The sequence below is a fragment of the Dromiciops gliroides genome, chromosome 6 (genome assembly GCF_019393635.1).
Source record: "Dromiciops gliroides isolate mDroGli1 chromosome 6, mDroGli1.pri, whole genome shotgun sequence".
Taxonomy (NCBI): Eukaryota; Metazoa; Chordata; class Mammalia; order Microbiotheria; family Microbiotheriidae; genus Dromiciops; species Dromiciops gliroides.
The window spans coordinates 159,057,945-159,071,892 of NC_057866.1; the positions used below are offsets into that span (position 1 = coordinate 159,057,945).

Sequence of the window (13,948 nt, forward strand, 5' to 3'; positions counted from 1 at the left end):
TGCATAGCATCTACATTTCGTTCGAGTAGGCACCATGATATTTACACCAGTGCTAAGAATTCTTGGTGGGAACAGCCATATCACTGAATTTCCTATTTTTTTTTCCACAAATATCTATTCTTGCCTGCAATCTCAAGTTCAACAAATCGCTCTAAAATTCAAAAATATACCCTATGAATATTAAAAGAACTATGTACAACATTTCTAAGACACAGGTTAATCGGCTGCCTTATATGAAATATTAAAGAGAAAACATTATTCAAGTTTGACAGATATTGAGATGAAAGGCCTTTGGGTTGGAAGCATATCAAAGACAACAGTGTTGTAGGCTGAGAATTTTTTAGCCCAGTTTATGACTAAGGCATTGCATAATAAAATATACATTTCTATTTGGTGCAATGTTATCTTTTTAGAATCTAAATCATGTCAAACACTCTATTTCTGTCATTTCAGTAAACATCATAAGCATACATTTTCAACACCTTATATCACAAACTGTATAATTAGGGAAAAACAATACTAAATTTACATTTATATTAAACATTTTTTTTATATTTTACACACTTATTTTCTAGGTTCCTATGGAGGAAAAGGGAATAGGAAACTGACACTCAACTGAAATCAAACAAACTTTCAATGAAGAAAAAAATGTAATGCCAGGAATTCATCTGCCCCTATGTCTCAAGTTGAGGTTACTTGGTTAGGGGGAGAAGCTATTTCCAACTTCAGTCTCCTCCCCACCCCCCACCCCCACCTCCCCCGGGCTTTTAAAAAATAAGACAAGCCTTTGGGAACATTAAGCCATTCCACTTTGCAAATGGTTCTCACTCCAATACTCTCCCAGAGTAACCACTTCTAAGTGTGTTGTCCCCTGTGACCATCTCCCATCCCTGATCTTCTCCTATCTCCTCTATACGGTCGCCCTCTGAAGTTTCGATGATATTGATAACCTTCTTCCCTGCTTCTGTTGGGCTGTCCTTTCCAAGACTCTTCACTTCTTGGGTGCTGGTACCCTCCTCTACTAGAAGTGTAACCCCAATCATTTTTATTATACTTCCTGCCTCCATATGTCTGATTGTAGAACTGTTTGGATCTGCCACTCTTCAGAATACTGGACACTTCAATTTCATCCTCAGAACTCTCTTCCCTTGCTCTCTGTACCCTGTCTACTGAACTGGCCATTGGGCTGGCCAAGTGATCAGTGGTCTTGGAATCTTTGACTTTCTCTGCTCTTTCTTTAGGATTGGTTACGGTTCTTTTAATAAGTTCAGGTTCTACAGCTAATGGCAGAGATTCTCTTTCTACATTTAACATTTGAGGAGGAAGATGAGCCTTCACTTCTACAGAACCAGTAGCAAAAGCTTTTTCTCCTTTAGGCATCCTGGGTAGTGACTGCTCAGCCTGGCCATCATGCTTACTGCTTACACTGACAACAGGGAGGGGGAGTGTTGCTTCACCTCTCACTTCTTGAAATTGATCTGCTGCTGAAATTGAACTACATTCTTTAGACAGATCTGGGTTTTCCAGAGGGTGATCTAATGTTCCTTTCTCATCAGGAGGCAGGACCACATTCTGCCTCATTACTGGATTTTCTATAAAACCCTGAAATGGATACCCATACCATAAATGAGGAAAGAAAGGAGGTGCAATGGGTACTGCTCCTAAAAATGGATTAGGTCCAAAGGATGGCTGTGGAAATATGTTCTTGCCGCCCATTGATTCATCATAATCAGCATGAAGCAACTGTGCAGAATTCTCAGATTCAATATCGCCCTGATAAGGCATCTGTCCTTGGCTTTCCGACACCTGAGATGTTGGGATAACCAATGGTGAAGAGAACGTTGGAGACCCAGTCTCAGTCTGTGCTGCACGATCATTAGCATTTGCTTCAGTTGCCATGGAAAAGTGTGCATCTGTACGTGCACAGTCATTTTCACTCTGTGACGAAGGAGCTTCTGGGAACCAAAGGTTGTGAGGATACACGGGAACTTGAACCTTTGGGTACATCCTGCAAGCAGCTATGTAAGCCTGGTGCAGAGGGTATAGGTAAGAATGTGGGGCCCACATAGGACAGCTATATGCCTAAAAGAATGAGAAAAAGGACAAAGTGAAAAATTTCTTTAATAGGTACTTCTTATCATTTAGTGTCATAAATGTTTGTTTCTTTGGTCTATAAGAAGTGAACCTGGAACTCAGAACAATTTATAATAACACCAAGAAAAATAGGAAACAATTCTCTAACATTATACTTTGTCTGGCTTCTATTACCTCCAGGATATTTTTTTGAAGTTTCAAATGATTCAAACTACCAGTCCCTGACAATAACAAGTGAAAATTTCAGATATGTCTAAGAAAGGGCTATTGCACCTAACAATCCCTAGGAGCCACTAGAAAAAAGTGACAAAGGGAAACTATCTATTTCAAACAATAACTAGGTAAAATAGTAAACTCAATGTCTGACTATAGCCAGATATACAATTATTGACTTATGACATTCTGGGTATTAACCAAAAAACAGAGTTCATAATCAACATCATCTTGACATGTGAAATCTGGGGTAGGATACACAGTTCCATTTCCCAAATAACCAGGAGCCCAGAACCCAAAGCACACATATGATAGTATACCATATATCCATCCTACTTAATCCTTCTGGCTCAAGTTGTTCCTCCTGCTTACCCTATAATAAAGCCAAAGACCTGTCTGCTCTTTTGGAAGTCGAATTCAGTTTCACTGACCAACCCCTGTAAATACTCTCAATGAGCCAGGAAAAAATGGTGTTGTCAGAGATGAAATCAATACCTTTCCCCCAAAGTGAAACAATGAAAAGCACAATACTTAAGAGTAATGGAACTATGTATTACCAGATAGCTAACTGATTAACAGGCTATGGAGTTAATTATTATTTCAAAGATATGGGTTAAAAAATGTTAAACCCCAAATTAAAAATTAGCTTTTATTTCAAATAGTTTCTGTTCTTAATTGGGGAAAGTTATTAAAAATTTTTTATCATTACCTTCACACCAAGATTGAAGAAGAACCGCAGAATGTTTTTATCTAAAGAAGAAAGAATGTAAGTTTAAATCACATATTAATAATATACACATTTACATAGATTTTTCCTTTCCTACCCCCATGATATAAAATACTAAAGCCATATCTGCCTCAATACATTTCATAATTCTTCAAGGCTGCATTGTTAGTTCTTTTATCTATTACATAATTTGAAGTCATCAATTTTAGCTTGACCATTGTAAGAAAATGGGTTCTTTTATGCCTGATAAAATGCAAGTGATTGAAGAGACATTTATTTATATGTCTTCCTAATTCTATAGAGTTCTTTAATTCACTTTTTAAAAACAGCCCTCAAAATTGACTGCTAATGTTTTTGTTTTTTGTTTTTGTTTTGCGGGGCAATGGGGGTTAAGTGACTTGCCCAGGGTCACACAGCTAGTAAGTCTCAAGTGTCTGAGGCCAGATTTGAACTCAGGTACTCCTAAATCCAGGGCCGGTGCTTTATCCACTGCGCCACCTAGTGACTGCTAATGTTACATGAACTATGATCCTAAATAAAACAGAACACTTGTCTTTTAACATTAGCTGTAAAATGTTCATGTTGACTATGCAACCATTTTCATATTACCAAGACACAGAACCACTAATTTCCCAAACACATAATACCACTGAGTGATCAATCTGGCTTATGTCAAAGTTAGTTCAGTAAGGTCCATAAAATTACGTACAGAAATTTAATGACAAAAATTGATCCTTTATATTAAAACACGTTTCTTAACTTAAAATTAAACAAAAAAAAACATTTGTTCATCCTGGTTTATGAAAAGGGCATGATAATCCCAAAATGGTGTCCCCAATTTAATAAGAAAACTCAACGACTGTACAAGTGGTCAACACAAAATCTCCTGACTGCAAGTCTGATGATCCTCGACAATTTAAAAAAATATTTTGTATCCTCTAATCTTCCATTCATAGGACTCTTCTTGCTAGCTTTTGGTAACAAGTCTTGCTTAAAATATTTCCTTCCTGTGATTGAAACACTACACCAAAACTCAAGTCATTTTCCCAGATTAGAATACGGCTTTCTGAATTATTTTAATATTGGCCCATTTGCATATATCACACGTAAAAGTTGTAAGCTCCTGGGATGTGGGTCTTATCTTATGTTACATATCTTTCTTAACTTTTTTTGTCAGATGCTTTGGCATCTGGTCACGCCTATGAACTCTTACAAAAATATTAAAAACAAAACAAAACCAAAAAAACTAGTTTGTGGACCCCAGGTTAAGAACTCTTATTTAAAAGTGCGCGTGCACAGGCGCACACACACACATCTCCCCCCATCATTAAAAAACAAACAAACAAAATAAAACTCCACTGATCCTGTCATCCTATTTCACAGCACCCTACTATATCTCTCTTCCCTCTCATAGCCCAATTCCTCCCTGCACAAGCTGTCCCACACTCCCATCTCTTGGCTCCTTCACTTCTCAACTCCTTACACTGTCTTGTGACTTAACTGAAACTGCTATACCCACAGTTATCAATTTTCTCTCAACATTCCTCAATCTGATGGCCTATTTTGTCACTCGTCATTCTTCCTCTTCCAGAAGCATCGGATGCACTCATGACATACATACGTGTTCAGGAAAATCTCTGGAATCTTCCTGTCGCTGCTCCCTCCCCACCCCTCCTCTCTGAGTGCCCCATGACACTGTCTTGTAGCACACTTGTAACTCTATGTATCCACTGTTTGTGATCGTTCACCACCCAGCTCTTTTCCTGAATGTCGAATGGACTGAAATTCTCACCTCCTCAGACCATCCCTCCCCCTGGCTGGAGAACGTCCTCTTCTCCATCTTCCATCCCTGTTTTTCAGTTTCATTACAAGTGTCTTCTTCCCTGTTATTGTGAGCAGGGATTATTATGCCTTCCTTAGCGCCCTCAGCACTTGGAACACTGCTGGGCATACAGGTACGTACAAAATGCTTACTGACACTGACTTCCTGCCTTGTAAGCTCATGAACTATCATCTCTTCAATATCTCTACAACATGCTTCTCAGATCTATATGTTCATGTCCAGTCACTCTTGACCGCCAGTCCCACATGTCAACTTCCTATGCCACTGGTATCCCAAACTTACCATGCCCAACCAAAATGAAACTCAGATTTCCCTCCAAACCTAAATTTCTTAAGTTTTTAATGGCATCGTCATTCTCTTTCAGCCATTCAGATACACGATACCTCGGAGTCACCCTCATCTCTTCCCTCTTACCCACTGACTGAAGCAGATCAGTCAATAATTCTACCTTGAAAACATTCATCACAGCAGTCTGTTTCTCTCCATTCACATGACCAACAACCTTCATTCATACCATTCCTCATCTCTTGCCCTGGACTATATTAACAGCCTTCATCTCTTCCTTATTCAAACTAGCCTCCAAACAACTGTCAAAGTAATCCTCCTAAAGCTCAAATCTGACCATATCATTCAAATGTTTAAGAAACTTCACTAACTCCCTACTTCTCCAGAATAAAATACAAATTCTAATTTGACATCTAATGACCTGCACCATTCCAGAACACTTTTCCAGGCTTACTGAACACTACTCTACACATTCAACATTTCAGACAAAAAGGCCTAGCTTAACTATTATACAAACTTGGAATTGTATTTCCTGCATTCAAACATTGGAACCTTTGCATGGTGGTCCTCCATGACTGAAACATACTCCCTTCTAACTTCATTTCTAAGAAGATACACACATACCATATAGAAATAAAATCTTTCTTACCACCACCCCTACATCACCTTACATACTATAACATAAGTTTCTTTAGGGGAGGGCTTCCTTTTCATTTTTGTGCTCCTGATGCCTCACATATAGTGGCCACCACATAAATACCGGTTAGACGATATTATCTAATGAGTATACAAGGATAGCCTATATAATCCAAATTTTTTAAAAAATCATTTTAGCCTTTCATTGTACCCTAACATGCCACTTGCTCACAAGGCATTAATAAAAAGTAACTCATCCAAATGGCCCATCTTTTTCGTTTTGTTTTGGTTTTTTAATACGAGAAGCTCCCTTATTGGCAGAGACTGTTTTTCATGCTGTCTTTGTAGCCCCAGCAACTAACACAGTGTTTTACAGACACAAGGCATTTAATGTCTATTGTCTCAGATAAAAACTGCTTTAAACTCATATAACCATTATGGTTTGATAAACAAAATAATTATTGGGACCATATAAAACATTTTCTTCATTAGAAGGTAAAATAAGAAAATGGAAACATACACTCTTGTTAGAACTCAATTTGCAAAAACAAGACTTAGCAGTAACCTCAAGTAAATACTATCAGTAGCCAGACTTCTCAATTCCACCTAATTCATACTTACGCCATTATAATCCAAACCTGATTCTGCTTGGTGAATAACTCCCAATTAAACTGGAAAAACTCCTCACCTTTAGGTAGATCTTCCCCATTGTGACAGAGGGAATGAGGTGGAGCAATAGCTTGCTCGCCCTTTTCATTTAAAGGAAACCCTGGGTATAGCGGGTCTTGATAAAGGCTCAATGTCTGAGGCAAAGGCATCAAAGGTTGATTAACTGCTTGAATTGACATAGGAACAGGAGTCACAGAGGCAGGTGTTAACTGAGCTTGTGACACAGTAGCATCTGGTCCAGAAGTCTGTGTCACTGAAAAAACAGGAATCTGAGTAGGAACACCTAAAAGGAAAGCAAGAATTAGAGATTACTGAAAGCTTAAAAATGACCTTGAGGTAGAAGTAAAAATGTGTGCCAAGAATATAATCTCAATACCTAAGAGAAGAAACATGAACAATGTCTAGTCTGGGGTTCTTAACATGGGGCCATGTGTCCCCCAAAAGGTCTGTGGAGAGATTTCAGGGGGCTCATGCACTTTGAACTTTTTATATTTTGATAATTTCAATAGAATTGAATTCCGTAATACTTTGTATGTCCTGTTTAACACCATTCGAAGGAGGAATCCATAGGCGGCAGACTGCCAAAGGGAACCACTACACAAAATAGAGCTCCTGGCTAACGTCCGTCTGAAAACGGAATCCTCTCAAATGTCCCCACGTGTGGTAAATGCTCTGCTTTCCTCTACCACTTGCAGTGACAGAGAACTCACTATCCCTGAAGAAGTCCATTCAATTCTGGGACAGCTTTAAATATTAGACCAGTGTTTCTAATACTGAGGCCAGAAACCCCTCTCTGTGATTAGCCCCAGGGAAGCTCCTTACAGCCACGGAGAATGTTTATGTCTTGTCACAGGACACCCTTCAAACCTGACTGCAGTGATTGTGTCTAAGACTTCCGTTTTCCAGGCTAAGTAGACATAGTTCCTAGAACCAATCTTCACAGGAGTTCCCTCAAGAGCCAGCTGATTTCCTCTAGATACATTCAAGCACACCAATTTTTTTTTCATAAAAATGTGAAAATATGATCCCTACAAAGTACAGGGAGACCATCATATCACCTACTCTGGATACTATGCTTTTATTTAATTAAGATTTCATTTTCTGTACTATCTATGGCTGTACTAGCAAAAACTTCTTTTGGAATAAACATTAAATGATGCCTATAGAGGAATAAATAGAACTTAAATCAAGCACATTGTATTAAATGACATACTATGAAGACAAAATAATGGGTCAATAGGAGAAAATAAGTACTGCCTTGAGTTTCTATTAGTGATGACGATGTTGCAGAAGACTTAGGACATAGGATAATTCAACAAGAGTATTTCATTTTAATTTTTTTTTCAATTAACAAGAATTTATTTTCTCTCTCTTTTTATTTTTTTGGTGCAGGGCAATGAGGGTTAAGTGATTTGCCCAGGGTCACACATCTAGTGTCAAGTGTCTGAGGCTGGATTTGAACTCAGCTCCTTCTAAATCCAGGGCCAGTGCTTTATCCATTTTCTCTCTCTTCAACTGCTTTCCATTCACCCCTCAAATTGAGAAGGGATGAATATTACAATGGAACATGTAATTCCCCAATACTCCCACAAAATCCATACAATTAACAAATCCTTCAGGTAGGGGAGAAATATAGGAACATAGATCCTTTGGGGAAAGTTGTCTGCTTTTCATAATACTTATTCACAATCCTCAGAGCCTTTATTCCTTCCCAAAACACAGGAAAGAAAAAATAAATAAACTGAAAATACTGATTTTCTTCCCCCACCTGTTGGTCCATAAGTTGTTGGTTCGCTTGGCCAGACTGGCACAGTGGCTGGTAAAGAAGGCACTGTGGGAGGCAGATGCACCTCTGAAGGAACCTGAAGGGGAGCAGGATTTGCCAATAACACATGCTCTGCTGGATTCTAAGGGGGAAAAAGAACAACAGGATTGGGAAAGAGAGACACACAAATGCTCTAAGGCATTACAACCATGTTATGTAACATTTGCTTGCAGATTATTTTAAACTTACATACACCCAAAGTTGCTTCCTTTTAAAATAAAAAGGACACAAATGAATTCCTATTACAGTGACAATATAAAGTGCCTTAAGAATCATTATGTATTTACTGTAGTTTCTTTATGCTAGAAATAAAAAGTGTGCAGCAATTTTAAAGAAATGTCCCTAAAAGAAGCCTACCAAAAAATCACAAAAGCCTATAGCTGAGCATACAAAGCAAAGACAATCGGATATAAACTTCACTCATATAACAAAGTCTGATAATTATCAGGACCATATAAAACATTCTCTTCATTAGAAGCTAAAATAAGAAAATTGAGACATACACTTTTATTAATACTCAATTTGCAAAAAGAAGATTTGGCAGTATGCCAAAGTAAATACTATCAATGACATAGTAACCAGACTTCTCGATTTCAACTAAATCAGTGAACTCATGTCATCTGAGAATTGGGGGGGTGGGGGGGGGGGGGTGTTAGAGAATAGGGGACAGGAAATACACAAACCCAGAAATTATTTGTATCACTTAACTAAAACCAAAGGAAAAAAAACCCTCAATTAGAAATCTGGGTCAACCTCTAGGAAAAACCTCTCATTTATTCGTGATTTAAACTGTCTTAATTTTCCCTAACCCTTTTAAGGAAACAACTGGAATGGAGATGGTTCTGGAAAACAACTCTCACAATAATTCCTAAGTTATGGGATTCAGGTGGCTGCTAGAGAACCTAGATATGAAGCAGATGAAAAAGAATTTATCCACAATAATCAGGGCAGCATCAGAACTCTTCAATGTACTACTACATCAATGAACAAAGTAGTTTTCTTTGCCCCTACACGAATGACCAAATGTAGACATGGTAACATGGGGAATTTGAATGTTTCCTACTGACATCCAAAGTCTTTGGGCACAAAAAATTTTTAGGCATAATGACTTGTAAACATTATAAAGTATGACATTAAATGTGCATATACTTTCACTCTTACTAAATATGGAAATCAGCTCAAAGGAACTAGTGGTTGCCTAAAGAGCAGCAATTTCTATTAATTGTAGAATTACTAGATTAAAAATAAAGGCTGAGAACATGTTTGCTTTAAAAAATTAAGTCACCTAAGTGATAATTATGCCCAAGTTCATAAATTACAATAAACCCTCTCATGTAACACATAGGCTCTACCTCTTCTTAGACTGTCAAACATGAATGCATATTTAAATGCATATTCATGCATATTTAAAAGAATGCTTTGGAAAAACAACAAAATATGCATACCTGTTCAGTAGGAGATGGACCATCAATCTTCTTTGACTTTAAAGGTGAAGAAGCTGGTGGACGTTTTTCATCATCTTCAGTATTCTTTGGAAACTAAATAGTCAAAGCATTTTATAATTTAGAATTCTATAACATATGTCCTAATGTCTTCCAACTCTCTATCAACAAAAAACCCATCCTGAAACCCACAAATATTACCTCCTCAAAAATATTTAAAGTGTATTTAGAATCTATTATAAGTTACTTAATGTGTTAAGAGGAAACTGGATAACAAACAGTACCAGAAAAATTCTATGTCAAGACCACTTGGAAGAGTTTTGTGGTGACATGGTTTGATAACACTTTTATTCCATGCCATGAAATTCTAATCCAATATACTCTTTAGGCTACTCTTGCAGATCTGAGTACCTAGCAATATTTCTTAGAGAAATCAGCATAAATCCTGCCCCTGCTTTAACAAATTTCTGATCTTTTCATCTTCTACAGCCTCCAGTTAATTACCCCCTCAACTACAATCACCTCATTTTCAGATCCATCCCTACCCTGTCACAGCCCAGCTCTTCGGTATATAACAGAAGCAGTGGAGTAACAGGGGATAGGCTCTGGGGACCTGGGCAACCTTGAACAAGCTCCTTCACCTCCCCAAGTAGGTTTCCTAGACTGTATGACTTCTAGCCCCCTTACAGCTCTCAGTCTGGGATTTCCGAGTTAAAGTTGAGAGCAGTCCCAAGCTTGGGGACCCAGAGCAGGTTCTGAGAAAGACCATGACTGAAGACAAAAGCAAATGAAGAGCTTTCAGAGCCAAATAGTGATCCCACAGAGAAAACGAGGCAGTGGCAGTCAGTGAACAGCTTCCATCTCTCAGCGAGACAGCAGACTGTATTGCTATTTATGCTGAGTTCATTTTAAAAGGATCAAAATTTAGAAAAGTTTTTGAAGTGACAAAAAATACTCCTCCCTGTTTTCTACTCCATTTGCATCTGGAAATTCTGAACCTAGTGTGCTGAAAATGATAATGTCTCTTATCTGAAACAAATACCAAACTAAACAAAGATCAATGCCAACAGTAGAATTGTTTTAATTAACTCTTTAACAGTACAGAATTCTCTAAAACAGAAGTACAGCCTTGAATCCAAAGAGTTTTTCTTAAGTGAAAGCTTCATTTGTGTACAGAGTAAGTATTGAAGGCTAAGAAAAAGAAAAAGAAAAGAAAAAAAAGAATGATATAATAAAATTAAGTTCAACACATTTACCTCTGGTGTGCTTGCCTCAAGTTTTTGATCCAAGTGTATCTGCCTGGGGTTTGAATCTGTAACCCAAAGAAAAAGTTTTGAATGGCCTAAAAGTAAAATTTGTAAACTCAATGACAAGAATGATAACAGATTAAGACACAGAGGGTAAAGGGAAAGAAATCATTCAATCTGATTTTGGTTTAGAAAAATTGCTAAATTATTTTAGTTGCTTTCATCCAAGGATTTCTAGAAACAAGTTCTCTCTTTCAGATTATTCATTTATATAACAAACCTCCACTTAAGTGTCTATCCGAGAACTAGGTAAAGTGACGTGAGGGATACAAAGATAAGATAGCTCCTGCCCCAAGAGAATAGAAAGTCTAAAATGTACAGGAAAAATGAGACGTATAAACTGCTAAAGAATTTCACAACAAAGATTACTGTAGCATGGGGAAATCAGGGAAAGCTTCCTTGGGAAGTGGTGCTTGAGAGAGTGTATTAGACAGCAGAAACAATACGCAAAAGGTAAGAAGTTTCAAAGTTATCTGAAAAAATAGCAGCCTATAAGGATCTCTAAGAATTAATGTGAAATAAGGCTGAAAAGTTAAAATGAGGTAATACTAGCACCTAATTTCCAGAGTTGTGAGGCTCAAATGAGACAATAAAAACAAAAACTGCTTAAGGTATAGATGAGGCTTAATAAACACTTAATCTGTCACCCACCCCCAAATATCAAGATAAAGAAATTAGCTATTTTGTGGCAAATGGATCAGTCAACAAGCATGTATTAAGTACCTACTATACAAGTATTGGGTAAAGCAGTGGAAACACAAAGATAAAAACGAAAGTGTATAAATAGATGTATACAAAATAAACAACAAGAACACTAAGAATTTACACTTTTAAATACAGTAAAACTTTATTTTAAAACGTAAAAACCATCCTTAGCTCCCACATTAGAGATCCCTGACTTAGAGAAAGTCGGCAGGTAGATCAATAAAGGCTTCAAGCAGAAGGTGGCACTAAAGCTGACGTTTGAAGTAAAGAAGTGACAGAGATGAGGAAAGACGTGATGGGGTGGAGGGGAGGGGGACCAATTCAAAAGCAGACACAGACAATGGAGTGGCCTATGTGAGAAACAGAGAGGTCAGGGAGACAGGGCTGTGCAGCGGGTACTGTGGTTTATGAGGTTACAAAGGGCTTTTGATGCCATCCAGGAAAGCTTCTATCTGCTCAAAAGTCCACAACAACCTCCATGGCAGAGGGGATGATAACAACTGTTACTGACTAATGATGCTATGAATGTTCTAAGAAATCAAGACAGAACAGGTTGGAGGCAGGAGATAGTAACTGTGGTGGGGAGTATGCTGACCCTCAGGTAATGCTGACCAGCAGACAATGACTGTGGGTCTGTAGCTTGGGAGAAAAGTAGAGGCTGCATTTACCAAAATGGGAGTCATTCACATTAAAGCCATAGCTGAAAGTACTAGAAAGGATAAGATCATTGAGGAAGAGGGGATTAAGAGAAGAGAAAGGGGTTAAGAACAAAACCCTGGGGAATATATACATTAAAGGAATAGAACAATAATAGGATGATGTGAGATATATGTATGTGTGTGCATAAATATATGTATAGGTATATATTTGCTTAATTTTTTAATTTTTTTTTAAGTGAGGCAATTGGGGTTAAGTGACTTGCCCAGGGTCACCCAGCTAGTAAGTGTTAAGTGTCTGAGGCCGGATTTGAACTCAGGTACTCCTGACTCCAGGGCCAGTGCTCTATCCACTTCGCCACCTAGCTGCCCCTATATTTGCTTTAAAAAATAGAATTGATGCCTAACTTGTAAGTATAAGCCAGGCAATCATCTAATCATCTGTATTTGTTTTCAGGTTATATAACAGCTTATACAGCTAGGTGGCACCATGGATAGAGTGCAGGCCCTGGAGCCAAGAAGACTCAAATTCAAATCTTCCCTCAGATACTTACTTGCTGTGTGCCCCTGGGTAAAGCATTTAACCTCTGTTTGCCTCAGTTTCATCATCTATAAAATGGAGATAATAAAAGCACCTAACTCCCAGGGTAGTTGTGAGAATCAAATGATAATCACTGTAAAGCACACAACACAGTAACTGGCACATAGTAGGCATTTTAAAAGTGTGAGCTACTGTTGTTAATCATCGATACTGCTGCTGTTGTTGCTGCTGCTGCTACAACAACATACCTTTATCTCTGCGTTCCTCTGCATCTGTTCTTCGCCTTCCTTTTCTCTCACTCCCATGTGGTTTTCTCTGCATACAAGCATTACTGGTCTGAACAGCTGCCTGCCCAACTGATGAGCTCTTAAAAATGGATACAAACAAAACTCAAGATATTATGTTAAAATTTTAACTAAAAATGTATGTTGCTTCTAACTGCTCAATCTGGCCATTTATACTGACATCATGTCTGTTGTGAGCCTACAGAAAACAGGAGGCTTTGATCTGTACCACTTACCCCAACACAGACAAAATATTATACAGACACAAGAAATAAAGCACATCCAGATGTCTAAAGCCTGTGAGAAAATGAAAGCTTCATTAAAGCAAATAGAAAAGCTTTTCCAGTTCTGTCAAAAAATACTTACCAATTTGTTAACAGAAAAAGAACCCTTTTTATATCTAGTAAGGAAACGCTCAACCATGGATATTTCTACACATTGTTCCCCAGAGGCATTTATGAGCTTTCTGAGAACCACTATTCTAGATAATGACTGTTTTACATTCTACTTGGATAGCACTCACCAGATTCAAGAGAATTTTTTCACTTGATCCCCAAATTGGGGGGTGGGGGAGAGAATTTGAAGTACTGATGATCAGCTTACAACTACAGAACATATTTCATTCATCAGAAACTGCCTGAATAATCAAACATCAAATAAATTTCAAAGACAAGCCATACTAATAAACAATTTAAATATGACTATAACATGATAGCATGTA

General features: G+C 37.8%; 1 protein-coding gene across 1 annotated transcript in view; it reads right to left on the minus strand.

The window, feature by feature from the left end:
* Positions 1 to 768: 768 nt before the first annotated feature.
* OTUD4 (OTU deubiquitinase 4) overlaps positions 769 to 13,948 on the minus strand; it is a 51,854-nt gene continuing 38,674 nt past the window's right edge. Inside the window, exons 15-21 of the mRNA XM_043973382.1 lie at positions 13,192 to 13,309; positions 10,991 to 11,046; positions 9,738 to 9,830; positions 8,236 to 8,374; positions 6,487 to 6,750; positions 3,017 to 3,057; positions 769 to 2,082 (exon numbers count right to left, since the gene is read on the minus strand). Of these exons, the coding sequence (XP_043829317.1) occupies positions 856 to 2,082; positions 3,017 to 3,057; positions 6,487 to 6,750; positions 8,236 to 8,374; positions 9,738 to 9,830; positions 10,991 to 11,046; positions 13,192 to 13,309 (1,938 nt within the window). The 3' untranslated portion in view covers positions 769 to 855. The remainder of the gene's footprint in view (positions 2,083 to 3,016; positions 3,058 to 6,486; positions 6,751 to 8,235; positions 8,375 to 9,737; positions 9,831 to 10,990; positions 11,047 to 13,191; positions 13,310 to 13,948) is intronic.